The following is a 16903-nucleotide window of genomic DNA, read 5'->3' as shown; positions in this document are numbered from 1 at the left end:
AATCTAATCTCTGCCTTTGACAATGAAAGTGGTGGTAAAAACTATCCCCAAAAATGTATCCGTATCCCATTATTGCTAATGATTAAAAAATATGTATATATATATATATATATATTCGCTGATTGCGCCAAAGCGCGGTAACATAAAAAATCGTTAAATCAGCGAATCCGCCCTTCCCCCCTCGAAAAATCTTCAAAAATAAAACCTCACGACTTCCGCGATCTCTCGCTCCGTATAGAAATTCATCGAAAAATAACGCGTGCGTATAGCTCGGCCGAGAGAAAAACGTGGCCGCTCCTGTCGTTCTCTCTCTCTCTCTCTCTCCACAACAACCCCGAAAAGCGCCTCTCTCTCTCTCTCTCTGCTCGCGAGTCCCGACAGTTGGCAAGTACAAGTCCGACAAGGACAGAGCGGCACAAAGAAGCCCTCGGCCAAAGTGCCAGCTCTCGGCGATCAGCGCACGAGAAAGCCGTGAAGCTTCGAACCGCCGCTGAGCCGACCAATCAGCGCGTCGCTTTCAAATTTTAAACGGTGAGAGCAAGCCGGTCGACCATTGGCCCTCTCTCCCCTTTTTGAATCGACCGACCGATGGTGGTGCGGTGCGGTGTGTGGCGCAGTTGCCTATGCCTGCTGTCTACCTATATGCCTACTCTATATATATAGATATATATAGTATAAGACTCGCTCTCTCTCTCTCTCTCTCACTCGGCCGCCATAACATAACGAACGTAGCGTGACTACGGAGCGAGAGAGCAGCCCGAGACGCGCGCGTGTGAATTAGTCGTGTCCGCGGAACGCGTCGCGTATATACAACGGAAAAAACACGAGACCGTGTGCATATTGGATTGGAGCGACGGACAGAAGGAAGAAGAATAATAACCGCGTGTGTATTTTCCGCGATCGATGCGAAACTTGCGATCGCGAAAGTAAAAAGAGCAGCAAGGAAAAGTTCGCGGTGCAGTGCGCGACCGTTAAAAAGTTACGCGAGCATACGCAGTTTTTTAAGAGCAGGCGTGCGAGAAGGAGAAAGAGAGAAAGCAGTATAGTAGCGTCAGTGTGTCTATTGTACATATCACAGTACATCGTCAGCAGCAGTATAGCAGCAACAGCATCAGCGGTGGAGTCGCTCGGTGGCGACTTTAATGGTGTCGGTATGCAGCATCGCGACGAGCCGCGGCATCAGCTTCTCGACGACGAGGAGCTGAACGTCAGCTGCCGTACAACCGGCAGCTCCGGCTGTGACGTCGACGACCTCACCGGCCTCGACTCTTCGTCCGAGGACCTCGAGGCCAGCTCTTTGTCGTCTCATCGACATAGTGCTACTGGTCTGTTTTTGCCCCAGCCGAGGAAATTGTTCGAGCAAAACATGGACTTTAGCGACGACGAGTTGCCGGTCGCCAGCGGCTCTGGACATCTGCCCAGCGACAAGACGCCCTCCTCGACTGCGCTGACAGGTCCGCATATTGCATACGTTTTTTTCTTTGTATAAGTGCGCTACCACACAGTGTATGGCAGCTTCTATTTGATGACCAAGCTGAGCTTGCTATTTCAGACTGTGTGTCTGTGTGTGTGTGTGTGTGTGTGTGTGTGAGTGAGTGTGAGAGCGAGTGGGTTAATGACAGCATGGCATCACAAAGAGCAGGAAGTATCCATTTTGAAAGCAGCCAGAGTGGAGGCTCTTGCTTTGGAGTTGATGGATTTTTATTCTATTTTGATTTCGCAAAATGGAGAGGGGGAGAGATCGTTAGGAGGTTTGGATGTGTTGAATCGACGCATTAGCATACATTTTCCAGCAGGAAAAAATGACAGCTGCATCTTTTGGAATTCTCCATTTGCCAGTTTGTTCAGAAGAACTTGGGTATTTTTGAAGAACACAGCTTGGGGCAAAAATACTTGATTGCGATATTAATTACTTCTTACACAATTCAAAATACAGCTGTAGCTTTCCATATTGTTCTGTTAACCACTCACCCTAATTCGTCCAAATTACTTCAGCAGAAAACTTCTTTTGTAACAGCAGTTTTATTCATTCTTTTAAAAATATTTCGAAACACCTGGAGGTAATTATATGGGAGGCAGGTGAACTTGAAATTGTATAATTTATCACAGGGTCTTAAATGGCTGACTTTCACATGCCATGGAAGCTATAGTTTGGTCACTATGGGGATAAAAAGAAAAATCATCTTTCTCTTTTGACAACATTTTTGCATTTACTAACATGAATATAAATCAATATTGCATAGATTTGTGTAGAGCGATAAAGTTTTGATTTATATGAAATATTCTTTACGGATATTAGTATTTTAAAACATTAATCACACAAACCAGATCCAACAACTCATATCATAAAAACACTTGACTGAATCTACTTCACATAAGAGCATCTTAGTTGTTTTCAGAACTAATGGAGCATGATTTATGTATAGTGTGCCATGCATTCAATGAAATAGAATGAATACAACTATGATGAATAGATCTAACACTTTCACAAAACTGCTACATTAATTGACACTTACATATTGAGACAATTTTTGAAGCTGTTAAATCACTTTAACCATAATATAATCTTGACACTGAGTTGCAATAACAACGAGTAATATAATATTCAAAGTCCGAATTGTTGTTGTCTGTGCAGGTCCCATGGGAATCAAAGCAAGTCACAGAGAGGGAACGCAGCCCAGAGCCAGTAGTATGGCTTGTAGTCCACCTTACAAGCGAGTCAGGGCTCTGCGACTGTTTGATTCTCCAGCAACACCGAAAACCCTAATAGAAAAAAGCGCAATGCACACACCCATACCAAACAAATGTTCAAGACTATTTCATCCAGATAAACCCAAAGCAGTTCCAACCTGTTACCACAACAAATCTGACAAACCAAGCGCAAACATAAATCCATTTACTCCTAATGGAATGCTTTTAACAGCAAGAAAAAGGAGCAGATCCAAACGAAGTTTGATTGGGTAATTATCCTACCGTACTTTCAATCAATAATCATGTGCGTCATTTCATTTGTGCTGAACAAAAATGCTTTATTTCTTGCCAACAGATCACCAGAACTAAGAATACCCAAGTTCGACCTCGTAGACTCGGAAGAATCAGACAACGACCTGGAGCAGCCGACGAAGCGCGTGGCTTTGCAGGAGTCGAATATCTCGCGCTACTATCAGGAATTCCTCGAGCTTGAACTTCTTGGCAGTGGTGAGTTTGGCTCGGTCTACAAGTGCACGCACCGGCTCGACGGTTGTAACTACGCCGTGAAGAAGAGCATCAAGCCGGTGGCAGGTAGCGCCAGCGAGAAGAACGCCCTGAACGAGGTCTACGCGCACGCGGTGCTCGGCAAACACCAACACGTCGTTAGATACTACTCGGCCTGGGCGGAGGACAATCACATGATTATACAAAACGAGTACTGCAACGGCGGCAGCCTCGCCGATGCCATCAGCAAGATGAGGCAGGAGAAGAGGCACTACTCCGAGGCGGAGCTAAGGCAGTTGTTGCTACACGTAGCCGAGGGTCTTAGATATATTCACAGCATGCAGTTAGGTAAGACATCTAAGTCCAAACTTCAAAGAAAGAAGGTTTATTGTTATTGATTTTTTGAATTGACTTTGATTTGTCTCTCTTTGTTTGGTCATGAAAGTTCACATGGACATAAAGCCGGGCAACATTTTCATATCGCGCGAGAAAAGCCAGCTGCGAGTGAATTATGACTCGGCTGACGACGGTTTTGACGAAGAAGAGACTGAGGAGGAGATCACCTACAAGATCGGCGATCTGGGTCATGTCACTTCGATAAACAACCCGCAGGTGGAGGAGGGCGACTGCAGGTATTTACCGACTGAAATCCTCCACGAGGACTTCATGCACCTGACCAAGGCCGACATATTCGCCCTGGGACTGACTATGTACGAAGCCGGCGGCGGTGGACCACTGCCTAAGAATGGCCCTGAATGGCACGATATCAGAAACGGCAACCTCGCAGAACTGCCTCAATACAGCAGAGATTTCAATGAATTGCTCAAGGTTAGTACTTATTATTATTATCATTATTTTTTTTTGTACTTTAGAATGCGTATAGGTATCTTTTTGCCCGCGTTCTGAAGATCAATTTTAGATTTAAAAAGTCTTAATTTAGCCTCAATTTAATCCCATGGTCAAAAATTTCGATCGGTCTACGCGCAAAAGTGAAAGGATTCTGTGCCACATTTAAATGGTTAACTACCTGGGTGGGAATGAATCATCCTTCTGTAGTCTAGTCCAAGCAAGACGCTTGTAAATCGAACGAAAAGAAAATTGGCCGTTTAGATGACTAATGCTGTGATTCAAGTCTCATTCGAATCTCGGGTGAACGTACGGAACGGTCGTTGTTGTGCATAAATAAAATCAATTTAGACAACAAAATTTTTGGATCATAAAATTGAACGTATATTACTACAACAAAAAACAAACATCGTTTCTTCTGTTGTTGCAGTTAATGATACATCCAAATCCAGAAATGCGGCCATCGGCGGTGAGTCTGATTCAACACAGAGTCCTTAGCCCGAATGGCAATAAAACAAAAGCCCAGCTTCGCCGCGAGCTTAACGCTGAACGCCTTAAGTCTAACGCTGAGCGCATCAAGAACGAGATCCTTTCGAAGCAGCTCCAGGAGGCTGTTAAGTGTCTTAAGACACTTGCGCCAAACATGGTGGCCCTGAACAACGGGCAGCTCGCGGCAAACGCCCCAGCTTCTAATGGCGGCTACAAACTTCGGCCGTTAACCACGAGGACCTCGTCAAGGGCCATCGGTAAGACGGCCAACAGGAGCAGCAGCACCACCAACTTTTGAAGTGACGTGCTACTGCTCCTTGTTTTCGATTTAAAGCAGAAAAAAATATCTTGAGCGTGTTAATTTTGCTCCGGGTCCCTGGCGACAGGGAGAGAATAATTCAGGAATGCCTCAAAGCGAACTCGGACTTTGTTATATGCAGAGTGAACTTGCTTGTTTTTTTTTAACCAAGCAAAGCCTTTTTTTGCATGAATTAAGATTATTTACGCCTACATTCCAAAGGTATATATTTATTTCGTTCCTGATCTCAACTACAAAGATATATTCTTTCAACAATCATTTAGAATCTCGTATTACATGGAAAATTGAAAGATTTGTTTCGTTGATTTTCACTATTATATTAGTAACTGTATACGATTGTCTTACTTAATAGTATTATAAGAGTATTTTATCTTTAGATTTCTAGGACCATCACTTTTGTTCTCTATCGATTTTACTATTTACGTTGCATATCTTATTTTACAATACAATCTATATGCGTGAGACAATAGTTTACAGAGATATTCTATTTTCTGAATAAAAAAATAAACAGTAAAATTAGTCATCGATCAACGAGATCTGCGCGTCTCGATTTTTTTCATTTTCGCCCATGCATCTAATCATGAAATAAAAGCTGCCCTTTTGTACAGCCGTTTGAAAATTAAAAAGCAAAATCAGTGACGTTTTTCGCGTATATTTTTTTTGCTTGTATCATCTATTTTTAATCATCACTATACAAGAAACAAAGAAAGTCTCCGTCACTTTCGCTTTTATGAAGTTGACCCAACAATCTTTATTTTAAATATCACCAAATATCTCGATATCCGCAATCTATTAAAAAAAAATGAGCAAGTCCGCAAATTTGACTCTGTATAATATCGCGCCGCGAGTCGCGAGAGTTTTGAGTCGATGTGTACTTCTTCGAAGATAGGCGATCGTATATAATCCTCTTTTTATCAAACAAAGAAAATTAAATTATTTTTATATGGCGATTTTAAAAAGTCTTATAATCTTTCTGAACAAGCTAAATCCACTAATTATACACTAATGTCCTCCTTTAATCGCTAACATTATTGTGTTGTATAGTACATTATAAAAGAATATTTTTATATCCATGTATAATAAAGTTTAAGGGTCGAACAAGTCGTGTTTGTTTTCAGCTAGTTTAATCAGCGTTAATGGTTAATTAATTTTTTCTTGCTTGCTAATGAAAGCAGCAACCTGCTTTCCCTACTAATTATTGTTATACGACGTATCAGCACGACCGCCGAATGAATGAATCAATTATTATAAGGGAGCGTGTTTCATCGTTTTAAAAATTTGTCAAACGAAAAAACAAATAGCACGAGATGGTTTTCGCGGATTCTATCAGCTTTTTGCACTCTAATCACGGCATCATTTTTAAAGAGTCACAAGTTTGTTCAAACTTAAGTGTCCAGACTGCGAAAACGAAAAGTCAAAGCATCAGTGCAAGCCATCTCAAAAAAAAAAATTTTTGTTGATTAATTTTTTTTTACTTATCATAATTATAAGTTATACTCCGTTCGGTCAGTCTTTCGATTTTCGCGCAAACGTATGAAAAACAAAACTTGGAATGTTAGCGCTTGCTAAAACTGATACGATGAGGCGTTGTGCTCTTTTACAAGCACGTGACGGAGAAATTCATGCGTTACAAACTTATATAGGCATTCATACTCACGAGTATAGGCCATTTAACGCGGCGGTGGGTATGTAAAACATGAACTGCGATATGTATATGTAAATCTTCAATCGTTTATAAGAGTTAGCATCAGAGAAGAGGGTATTCTCTGGAAACATGAACTTTTTTGCTGTGCCCGATGAAGATAAATTTAGCGCTTGTAATATAGTATCTTTAGGACTGCGTTACTTGTTTAACTATTATTAATTATTATTAACTATTAATTAATTGTAATAACCTTTCTCATAAAAAATACCGAAGTCACGTCGATACAAAGTGCCCCTCGCCGTTTTCGCCATTGTTATATAAGTAGTCCATACCTAACGGACGTTGATCGACAATGTTTAAGCGTATGTTACATCGGCACATCCATTGTTCAGATAAAATTTATTGTAAACCTGCGAAGTAGTTTAAGCCAACGCACACTATTTTTTAAACGGCTAAAATTTGTACAAGCGCGAATCAAAGCGTAAAGTCCAACCGTGTATACGAGAACCATGGATGGTGCGAGATCATTGTCTGTAAATAAAAGAAAAAATCGAGGCTGCGAGGATAAAGCTTGTTGAGATAATGACAATTGAAAATGTGATCGTAGTTGGATATGTGTACGAAAAATAAGGTGTTAGAAATATATAAGGCAAGCAAACGTAACTGTATTGTATTGTTGGTGAGTGGGTGGATCCCCGAGAGCGTAGTTTTGCCGACAATTCGAAGCGCAAGCGACAAAAAAAATTATTAATGAAGGTAGATCATTTGAATGGAGGCGCGCAGGTGGCGGCGGCGGTGGCGCGCGATTTGTTATTTTTTATTACACATATAATATTATATCAGTAATATTTTGTAACAAATTGATAATAAATGAAATTCTTGAAACTTGAGAACACAAACATCCGTGCCCAATGGCTTTCACGTCCTTATGCAACGAGGAAGCATCGTGCCTTTAAAATTATTATATCAACGAATTCTCGATGAATATATATATATTATTACTATTATTGTACATTTATTTTCTCAGTTGTATAATTTTTACATCACGAATTGTAAATTCGTCCTGTGCTTCGTGTCTTATTCTGTACGATATCGCAAGATTATTAACGTTATTCCTCATTCATCATGAAATAATTCATTTGCCGTCTATTTCTTTATTCTTCAATAAATCAGCTCAATGTAATATAAAAATCGATTGTTCTTATTGTTAAATTACATGCATCGCTAGACAACCTCGTGCGAATTCTACGAAGCAAACTTTGTTTGTTCAAATGTGAAAACAAAAATTCCAGGCGGAATTATGCACGTTTCTGGAAAAGCGACGCGCAACAGGCGTCGACCCCATAAATCGATAATCTCGTTACAGCTGCCGAGGCGCCGAGCGTCTGCACTGCGATGCACCCCAAGGTCCCCAAGCCAAGCGCAGTCAATCGCTCGAGTAAGGGGCGTGGGGGGGGGGGGAGAGGAGACGCGCAGGTATACAGACTACTTGGACCCGTCGGGATTCCGAGAAAATTCGGCGCCGCAAATGGGAGGGTCCCATTTTTTCCGACTCCGACTGTACGTATACTATACTATAGTGCGGGGAAAGTCTAGTCTACACTACGTCATAAACGATGTAGTCCCAGTATGCAATTTCGACTCTGCCGTAATTAGGTATTGCCTTGTGCGCAAAGGTATATAAAGCAGCGCGCAAGTATTTGCATAGAGTCAGTCGAGATCGACAGAGTGTGACGATCGGATCAAATAGTTTGATCTGTGCTTACAGTTGGTTCGTATAGTCTGCGCGTGGTCGTATAGTATTTCGAGATGGCGTGTGTGAACGCGTTGTGCTGTCGGCTGAAGAAGTTCTTCTTGGCGAAGAAAGCACAGCAGACGAAAAGGAATGACTGCGCTCACGGTAAGATCGAGGAAAGCGTCACGGGGGTAGTGGCGCTGACTGTCAACGTAAACCCATTCGTGCCGGCTGACGATTTGGATATCAGCTGGGTGAAGATCGAGAAGGAGGAAATTGTCAATGAAGAGAGCAAGAGCCGGTCTGGATCGAGGAATAAGAAGAAACACGTAACGTAAGTTGATTTTTTGTTCGTTATTTAAAATAATTTCAACGCTGCCTAATAATAGTGAAAAAATTGCATTTTTAAGTTAAATTTAAATGAATTTTCTAAAACAACTTGTTCTCCTTTACAGCCCCAAGATTCGCAAAGCGTTATGCTTCAGTTCAACCGAGTCAGCCGCTGACGATTCAAGCTTAACGTCTTGTCTCAGTTTCTCGCAGTCATCGACAAAAAGTATCAAAATTCGCATCGGCCCTGCGACTCGTTATCATCGCGAGTTTCAAGAGTTGGAGTTAATCGGCAGCGGCGAATTCGGAACAGTCTTCAGATGCGTCAACCGAGTTGACGGCTGCGTTTATGCCATAAAACGCAGTCGACCTCTGTCCAGGAGCAAATTCGCCCAGAGACGTGTCAGCAACGAGGTTCACGCTAATGCAGTACTAAGCAACTACAAGCACGTGGTCAGGTACTACTCGGCCTGGATCGAAAACGACTGCATGAGCATTCAGCAGGAGTACTGCGACGGGGGTGACCTGGCCGGGGTCATCGCCACGATGAACACCGAGAAGACGACTTTAACGGAGAACAAGATCTGTAGGATGATTCTTCACGTAGCCAAAGGATTAAGGTTGGTATATTCATAATTGATGATTTTTCCAAAGCTTTTTTTTCTCACAAAAAAGTAACTCTTATCTTTCTGTTTTATTATTGTAGGTATATTCATGGCTTTAAATTGGCTCATCTGGACATCAAACCCGAGAATATCTTCCTCTCAACCCAGCGCGTTTTGGTTAGCAGTAAGAATAGCGACGACTATATCGAGGAGGTAGTGTACAAAATCGGTGATCTTGGCCATGTTACATCAATCGCCAACGTCCAAGAGCTCGAGGACGAAGGTGACTGTAGGTATCTTGCGAAAGAGATCTTACGCGAAGACTACAGTGATTTGACGAAGGCGGATATCTTCTCTCTGGGACTCACGATATTTGAGGCTTGCGGCGGTGGACCTCTGCCAAAAAACGGACCCAAGTGGCAGGAGATTAGAGAAGGAAAGCTTGACCGGTTGGCAGCATACAGTGATGATATTAATGAGCTTGTTATGGTAAATATCTTGGCTTTTTTATTTTGCTATATTTTCTACTTTTGTATTTGTGTAAACTAATAAAACTCTGTGTTTTCTCTTACAGTCGATGATACATGCGGAGCCAAAGAAGAGACCCTCAGCATCCAATGTGCTACGGCGTGATTTTTTATTAAATGCCTTTGATGCTGTGAAACAAGTTTAGATGACCTAACTATACTGTTACACGAAATCAAGCATAACCAAGACAATGGATTTTTGTGAATGCATCCGACGATTCATATACGACTATGAAAGCGAATCAACTTTAAATTAGATTATTTCAATAGATCTATTTGCAATTTTATATGTACAATATATTCCATTAGATTTTATATTTTGAAATGTTAAATAATAAGACTGTGCTTTTATTTGTAAATATATACTTCGAAAAACTACTTTTATACACATATAAAGTAATTTAATAAAAAAAAATCATACTGAATAATTTTGACTACAAAAGTTTATACTCCTGCGCCTCCCCCCCCCCCCCCCCCCAGCTGTTACTCACTGCGCTTTTTTTACGAGCTCCTGCACTGAAAAAAACGGCCATTTTAACTGAAATCGCACCAGTAATCCGTCATTGTAGGAAGACTCGTCAAAATTACCGTAGAGTTCAGTAGTTTTAAAGAATAAGTTCGGTCGTTTTTGCTGGTGTCCCGCGTAAGCGACCAATTTTACGAGTCGCGACTCGACAAAACTACCAGTGGCACACCGTTGTTCTTACTGAACAGTCTTTTCGGTGGCAGAACGGTTAAAACTATCGGACTTTACAGCAGAAATGTAAGGTAACTTTTTCGCATTTTGATTAGTGCACCACTCGCTTTCAAAAATGTTCAAAATTTGATCAATTTTGAGTAACAGGAGGGAATGACCCGATGACGCTGCAGCGGGAGAAATACATAAAGTTATAAAAATAATTAAGAATAAATTAATAGCATACATTATTAAGACTCTACAAGAGGACTTTTTTTTTGACATATACCTACTAAATTGCTGAGCAAATATTTTTACACCAGTATGATAATTCCTTATTAGCTTTACATTTACAAACATATGAATAATCCAAAGTAATTTCATGCTTGATGGCTCTTCCATTGACACCTTTATTTTTTTAATCATCGCTTTTAACGGCGTTATTTTTCTCGGTATCCACTTTTTTTTGTATTACAAAGCTGCCTATAAACTTGAAAACAGTGAGCAATGGGTATAAAAGGTATTATGAATAGAAGCCTTCACCATAATATCCCATTGCCTTGTGCCTTGCAGAGGAGGCAAAAATGAATCAACTCCTGTACATCGCTGTGTTCGTCATAGCTTTTACGATCCAAAAGCAAGCGATTGCTGTGGAGCTAAAGATCAGTCAAAGAAATAAGAGGATTGCAAATCTGGAGCCTCAGGTACAATATAAGTCGAACCTTTAAAAAATCATTTAAATAACAAAAAATAAAATAAAATAAAATAAAAATGGTACCTCGTGCATAATTTATTTATTTATTTATTGGTATTAAAAGGCCCTTTACAAAGAATTTTTACAATAAAATAACGATAATTAAAGAGAAAATGGAGAATATCTAATTTTATATTATTTTTGTTCTCATTCTGCAGATAAAACTGAAATATTTCGACATTCATAGCTTAAACGAGAAATACGCGACCATACATTTATATTCAATCGAGAAACAGAATGCTACGTATAACAGACTCCAAAAAATAATGACTTTAAATCGGGATTTTCCACCTGTCACAGTGAGTATTTTGTTTCATCTCAAACGAAGCTTTATTACGCATACTATTAGTAAAATGGTAAATTTCGATGTTCACTTATTACACGGTATTACAATGTTTAATTTAATAGTGAATGCGAAAAAGGCTGAAATCATATTCTCAATAGAAATTTTAGATTGAAAAATCAAACAGATCGCAATTATGAATCAGTTTTTCTTAGGGTTGACGATAATGATCGATCGCGTAAACAATGTATTATTATATTGGCTCTCAAGCTTTCTTATCGCATTCATTTTGCAGATCGATGTTAGGGTGTACGCTACGGATGAATATTACGAAAATTCCAAACTTTTGCTAAAATTGGATGTGCCTGTTTGCTCAGAAAGTCCTTATCGTGAACTTTTGCCCAAAGCCCTGGTAGTGCCTAAAACCATGTTGAAAGACAAGTGTCTGAAGAAAGGAGACTTGAATACCGATGACCTAGGAATATTCAGATTTGATGCCTTAATACCAAACCTTCATGAGATCAGTGACTACTACAAAGTTGATTATAATATGACAACGGCCGATCGCAAAGAAATCATAGCTGAAGAGACCTTGTTTACCGAATGGGGATATTTACATACTCAATAATCATATTTCATGTGAAAAAAAATCCATAATTTAGAATATCAAATAAACATCATTACTTCCTACACGTACGTTTTTGCATTATTTAATTTACCTTAATTTATTCTACCTATTTTCTATTTTACTGTTTATACACGATTTATTTTCATGTACAACTATTAGATTAAATTTTATTATTTTAAAAACTTCTTTTAACTTCACTAAAAGTATCCGTAAAGTTCGTAGTGCAGTGCGTTTATATAACGGACAACTTTATTCACACTACAACCAACGATCCTCGCCACATCCACCAGCATCGAGGACGAGCAATAAGGTGAAAACGCCGCGTTTATAAGGCCGATACGTGGCAAAAGGTCGAACCTGACGGTATAAGAACGAAAGTCCAGGTGACGAAAGTAATGATCGATCGAGAATCAGCGGAACGAAAGAGACGAAAAAAGTGTACGCTAGGACAGAAGAAGTGATCTTGTCAGCTGGTGCGTACGAGTCTCCCAAGCTTCTCGTGTTGTCCGGAATCGGTCCGGCCGATCATCTCGATGAGGCAGGTATCGAACTTTTGAAAGACCTGTCCGTCGGCAAAAATTATCAAGATCACGCCGGTGTACGTGAGTTCGAATTCATCTCGAACGATCGCTCGAGCTTGACAATTTCGACAACGTCGATGAGAAGATAGAAGACCTGAAAGTTTACGTGAAAAGTAAAGAAGGTCCTTACATAGGCGTATCTTCAGACAGAGCGCGAAACTCGACCTGGCATTGCCGACGTTGAACTGTTCACGTTTAACAAAGTATATAGACGAGATCGTAGACGAAAGCATCAACGCGACGTACGCTGCACTCGCGTACCGCAGCTCGTTACCGATGTACGTTATCTTGATCAAACCTCGCAGTCGCGGTTGCTTGAGACTGAACGCGACGGATCCAACTTTTAGCGATCCTATAATCCACCCCAACGTCAACTCCGACGTGAACGATCTGAAAACCACGGTGGCCGGTATGAAGCTCTCGCGAAAGGTTTGCGAGACAGAAACGTTGAGAAAATCGGGTTTGACTGCCGTGAAAGCATCGGCACCAGTGTGCGATTAACAGTTCGCTGCTGACGATGACGAGTACTTCCATTGTGTAGCCCTGAATTACGTCGAGCCGTTGCAAAATGGGACCCTCGACCGATCCGGAAGCAGTAGTCGATTCGGGACTTCGGGTTCACGGCATCGAGGGGCTGAGGGTAATCGATGTCTCGATAGCTCCTTCTGCGCTCAGGGGAAACACCAATGCGCCCACGATTATGATTGGGGAAAATTAGGGGAGCGACTTTATCAAGCGCAGTATAAAATTTGCAAAGCCTATACCTTATTAGTATAGTTATGTAGATATTTGCCTCGTTAAAATCGGAACTATCCTTATATTGGAGCAGAAAAATGCTTACATATGTGGGCACGAGGCTGGGGTACCTACGAAATTCCCGTTCCCGACGAAATTAAAAACCGACTAAGTCTATTGTTCGCGTTGTCGATATTTTAGCCACTTTTTTCTCGTCTAATAAAGCAGTACCTTTACATTAAAGCGAGTTGCATTGATTTGATCCTCTAATCTAAAGTATTGATCAGTCTTATCAGAAAGATAATAGCGTACAGACATCACAAGGAATTAATAGTTATGATAATGATGTAGGAATCGAGAATGAAATGAGCATACATAAAATTAAATCATAATAATTAATTTTACTACAGATTTGACTATTGTAATACAACATAATGTAAAACACCATTAATTATCCAATCTTCGTCTCTTGCTCTTCGAAGGTTGACTTTCCACGACATCATGGTCCAGCTCGACTTTGCGCTTCTGCTTCATCATAGCCTCGTCCGGCCCAAAGAGATTGAAGCCAATGACTGGATGGTCACCTTTATCCAGAAGCATCGGCGAGGTAACGACGTTCAGTCGTTTCTCGTTATTCTTCGACGGAACCACGTACAAGTGATCGATCAGCACGACGTTGTAGTTCTTGCAAACGTCCATTGGAGTTATCGGATTTTTGTAAAGAATGCTGAAGACTTTCTTGTCGCCGGTCTCGGGCTTGTTCACGACGATGTCCTGATTGATAATCCACTGATTACCCGCAGCTTTGGTCAAACTGGCCACTATATTCTGGCTGTCCTCGTGTCCAACTTTCCAGGGTGACTTTGGGTGGACCTTGATCAGGTGAACCAAGGTGGGCTTGTGCAGTTTGACCCGGACTGCCTGGACCTTTCTATCTCTGTAGAATTTCATGGGCATCGGGAAGTTGTCGTGAAAGGCGATACCGGTGAACGCGATGTCCTCTGGCGCCGAGATGTTTTGCAAAATCTCCGACATCGAGAAGAAATGTACAACGATTTTTTTCATATAATTCGCATGTACTATGTATCCTTCACAGAAATCATCGATTTCCTTCTCCTGCAGAGAGCCGCCCGTCCCGGCCGTAGCTTCTTCGGCTGATTTGATGCGAATTGTACTATCGGAATCTTTTTTGAGGGTCAAATAACTCGTCATTCGTTTGAGGTTTTTCAAGGCGTTGTCTTTATGGATGACCAGTGCAAACAATACCGTTTCGATGATTCCCAGAAACTTGGGCCTGCTCTTCAGAAATTCGTTATAATTACTCTTGAATGCTTCGAACAGAAAATTGTACATGACCATCCAGAAATCCTTTTTTTGGTTTCTGTCTACTGCATTAGCACCATCATTCTGACTCTGTGACTTGGCCTTCTCGCGATAGCTTACTTCAATTATGTTGTACATAGATATATCGATTTTTTGATAGTTATCAGGAATTACGAAATTCAGTCGAAATTCTTTCAAGTCGAAATGCTTAACTTGACGATTCCCATTGTCCTCAGAAGAACTGGTAGCATTTTCCGGCGGCTGCTGCCTGTCATTACCTCTGGCTGTGAAGCTCGGGGTACTAGTAGAGCTTGAAACAGGAGCAGTAGCAACTGGTACTGTACCTGTCACAAAAAAGGCCAGTTTCGGTGGACTGAGCGCACGATTATTTTCTCGATTCACGTTGCTGACGTTGCCGACGTTGTCGACGTTGCCGACGTTGCCAACGTTCGAGGCGACCTTGCGATCCGTCATGTTGGTCGTGAGTCGTCAACTGATTCAACGATCGCAACGCTAAGTATAAAGCTCGCTATAATTCTGTTGAACTGGATAGAATGTTCTCCCTCCCGCGGACTTTGATAATTCTCTTCGTACTTTGGTCGATCTCGCGTCCAATCGCCAATCTTGTGCGCGTATCATGATAAGAACGGGTCTATATCTACGATAGGGTAGAGTAGGCACCAGCAGTTTTGGCGTTCTCAAAGACATTATCGCAACTGAAGTCACTGCAGTCGTGCTGGAAATGGTGACGATTACAGCGCAGAATATAAGCGTGTATTACGCATCATTGCGGTATGTGAGAATAAACGATTATTCTATAGCTGTATACTGTATACTCGTTGTTTGCCTTTCGCCAAGAATTGTTACAAGTGTACTTATTTTCTGCACTTTTCGAATACATTTTTAGAAAAACAAAAAACTCTTCTCTTTGAAGACCAATCCGCAATATATTAGTTCAAGTTAATTTTATCGACTGAATTCTAATCTAGATCTAAAGTATCTTATCGCGCGATAATATAGCGAAGCAAAATTTGATATCGGGATGGTAAGAAAAATAGTTCTTCGCTGCAGAGTATAACGCATTTCGAAAGATCACATAAGTTCCAGCTACACCATATGAAGAAAACTTTTGCAGTATATTTTTAGATTTGAAACGAGTAAAAGTCCAATAAAGATAAAACAGTGATGAAACAGGATGAAAGCGTTCTGATGAACGAAGAATACATAAAATCGAGTGTATGGAAATACATTTATTATGCGTTTCATCACAGCTTCGGTAACAGTGTAGGCGTCTGAAACATTCCATATTACTTATTCAATTTACTTTTCTTGATCTTCGGACCATCCAACACCGCATGATCCAGCTCGACTTTGCGCTTCTGCTTCATCATAGCCTCGTCCGGTCCAAAGAGATTGAAGCCAATGACTGGAGGGTCACCTTTATCCAGAAGCATCGGCGAGGTAACGACGTTCAGTCGTTTCTCGTTATTCTTCGACGGAACCACGTACAAGTGATCGATCAGCACGACGTTGTAGTTCTTGCAAACGTCCATTGGAGTTATCGGATTTTTGTAAAGAATGCTGAAGACTTTCTTGTCGCCGGTCTCGGGCTTGTTCACGACGATGTCCTGATTGATAATCCACTGATTACCCGCAGCTTTGGTCAAACTGGCCACTATCTTCTGGCTGTCCTCGTGTCCAACTTTCCAGGGTGACTTTAGGTGGACCTTGATCAGGTGAACCAAGGTGGGCTTGTGCAGTTTGACCCGGACTGCCTGAACCTTTCTATCTCTGTCGAATTTCATGGGCATCGGGAAGTTGTCGTGCAAGGCGGTACCGGTGAACGCGATGTCCTCGGGCGCCGAGATGTTTTGCAAAAGCTCCGACATCGAGAAGAAAGACACAACGTTGTCTCTCATAAGGTCCGCGAATGCCTTGTCTCTCTTAAAGAAATCGTTGATCTGATTCTGCAGCTTAACGGCTGCGGCGGATTTAATGCGTATCGAATCCGCGGGATCTTGTTTGAAGGTCAAATATCTCCTCATTCGTTTGAGTTTATCCAAGGCACTGCCTTGTTGGGCCACCAGTGCAAACAATACCGTATCGATGATTCCCAGGAACTTTGGCCTGCTCTTCAGAAATTCGTTGTACTTACTCGTGAATGCCTTGAACAGGTGATAGTACATGTCTTCCCAGAACGTAATGTTCGCGGGCTGCGGTTCTGATAGCAGC

General features: G+C 41.3%; 3 protein-coding genes across 5 annotated transcripts; all 3 read left to right on the top strand.

Moving 5' to 3' along the window:
• Positions 1-699: 699 nt before the first annotated feature.
• Positions 700-7685, top strand: LOC100123751 (wee1-like protein kinase). 3 transcript variants are annotated; one of them, XM_016989676.3, is made up of 5 exons: positions 700-1454; positions 2636-2960; positions 3047-3543; positions 3641-4023; positions 4472-7685. In XM_016989676.3, the coding sequence occupies exons 1-5, from the start codon at positions 1154-1156 to the stop codon at positions 4826-4828; spliced, it is 1863 nt and encodes a 620-aa protein (XP_016845165.1). In that variant the 5' UTR covers positions 700-1153; the 3' UTR covers positions 4829-7685. The 3 variants fall into 3 exon arrangements, with proteins under 3 accessions (XP_016845165.1, XP_016845167.1, XP_032451644.1); XM_016989678.2 differs by lacking the exon at positions 700-1454 and adding an exon at positions 1601-1751; XM_032595753.1 differs by lacking the exon at positions 700-1454 and adding an exon at positions 1635-1858.
• Positions 7686-7797: 112 nt separating this feature from the next.
• On the top strand, positions 7798-10117 carry LOC100123747 (wee1-like protein kinase). Its single transcript, XM_001607401.6, has 4 exons — positions 7798-8563; positions 8685-9179; positions 9266-9653; positions 9739-10117. Exons 1-4 carry the CDS (start codon positions 8304-8306, stop codon positions 9835-9837), a joined length of 1242 nt encoding a protein of 413 aa, XP_001607451.1. The 5' UTR covers positions 7798-8303; the 3' UTR covers positions 9838-10117.
• Positions 10118-10819: 702 nt separating this feature from the next.
• On the top strand, positions 10820-12100 carry LOC103317880. The gene is made up of 3 exons (XM_016982149.3): positions 10820-11071; positions 11280-11420; positions 11700-12100. Exons 1-3 carry the CDS (start codon positions 10952-10954, stop codon positions 12030-12032), a joined length of 594 nt encoding a protein of 197 aa, XP_016837638.1. The 5' UTR covers positions 10820-10951; the 3' UTR covers positions 12033-12100.
• Positions 12101-16903: the final 4803 nt, after the last annotated feature.

Source organism: Nasonia vitripennis, chromosome 1 (genome assembly GCF_009193385.2).
Source record: "Nasonia vitripennis strain AsymCx chromosome 1, Nvit_psr_1.1, whole genome shotgun sequence".
Classification (NCBI taxonomy): Eukaryota; Metazoa; Arthropoda; class Insecta; order Hymenoptera; family Pteromalidae; genus Nasonia; species Nasonia vitripennis.
This window is presented reverse-complemented; position numbering and strand designations above follow the sequence as displayed.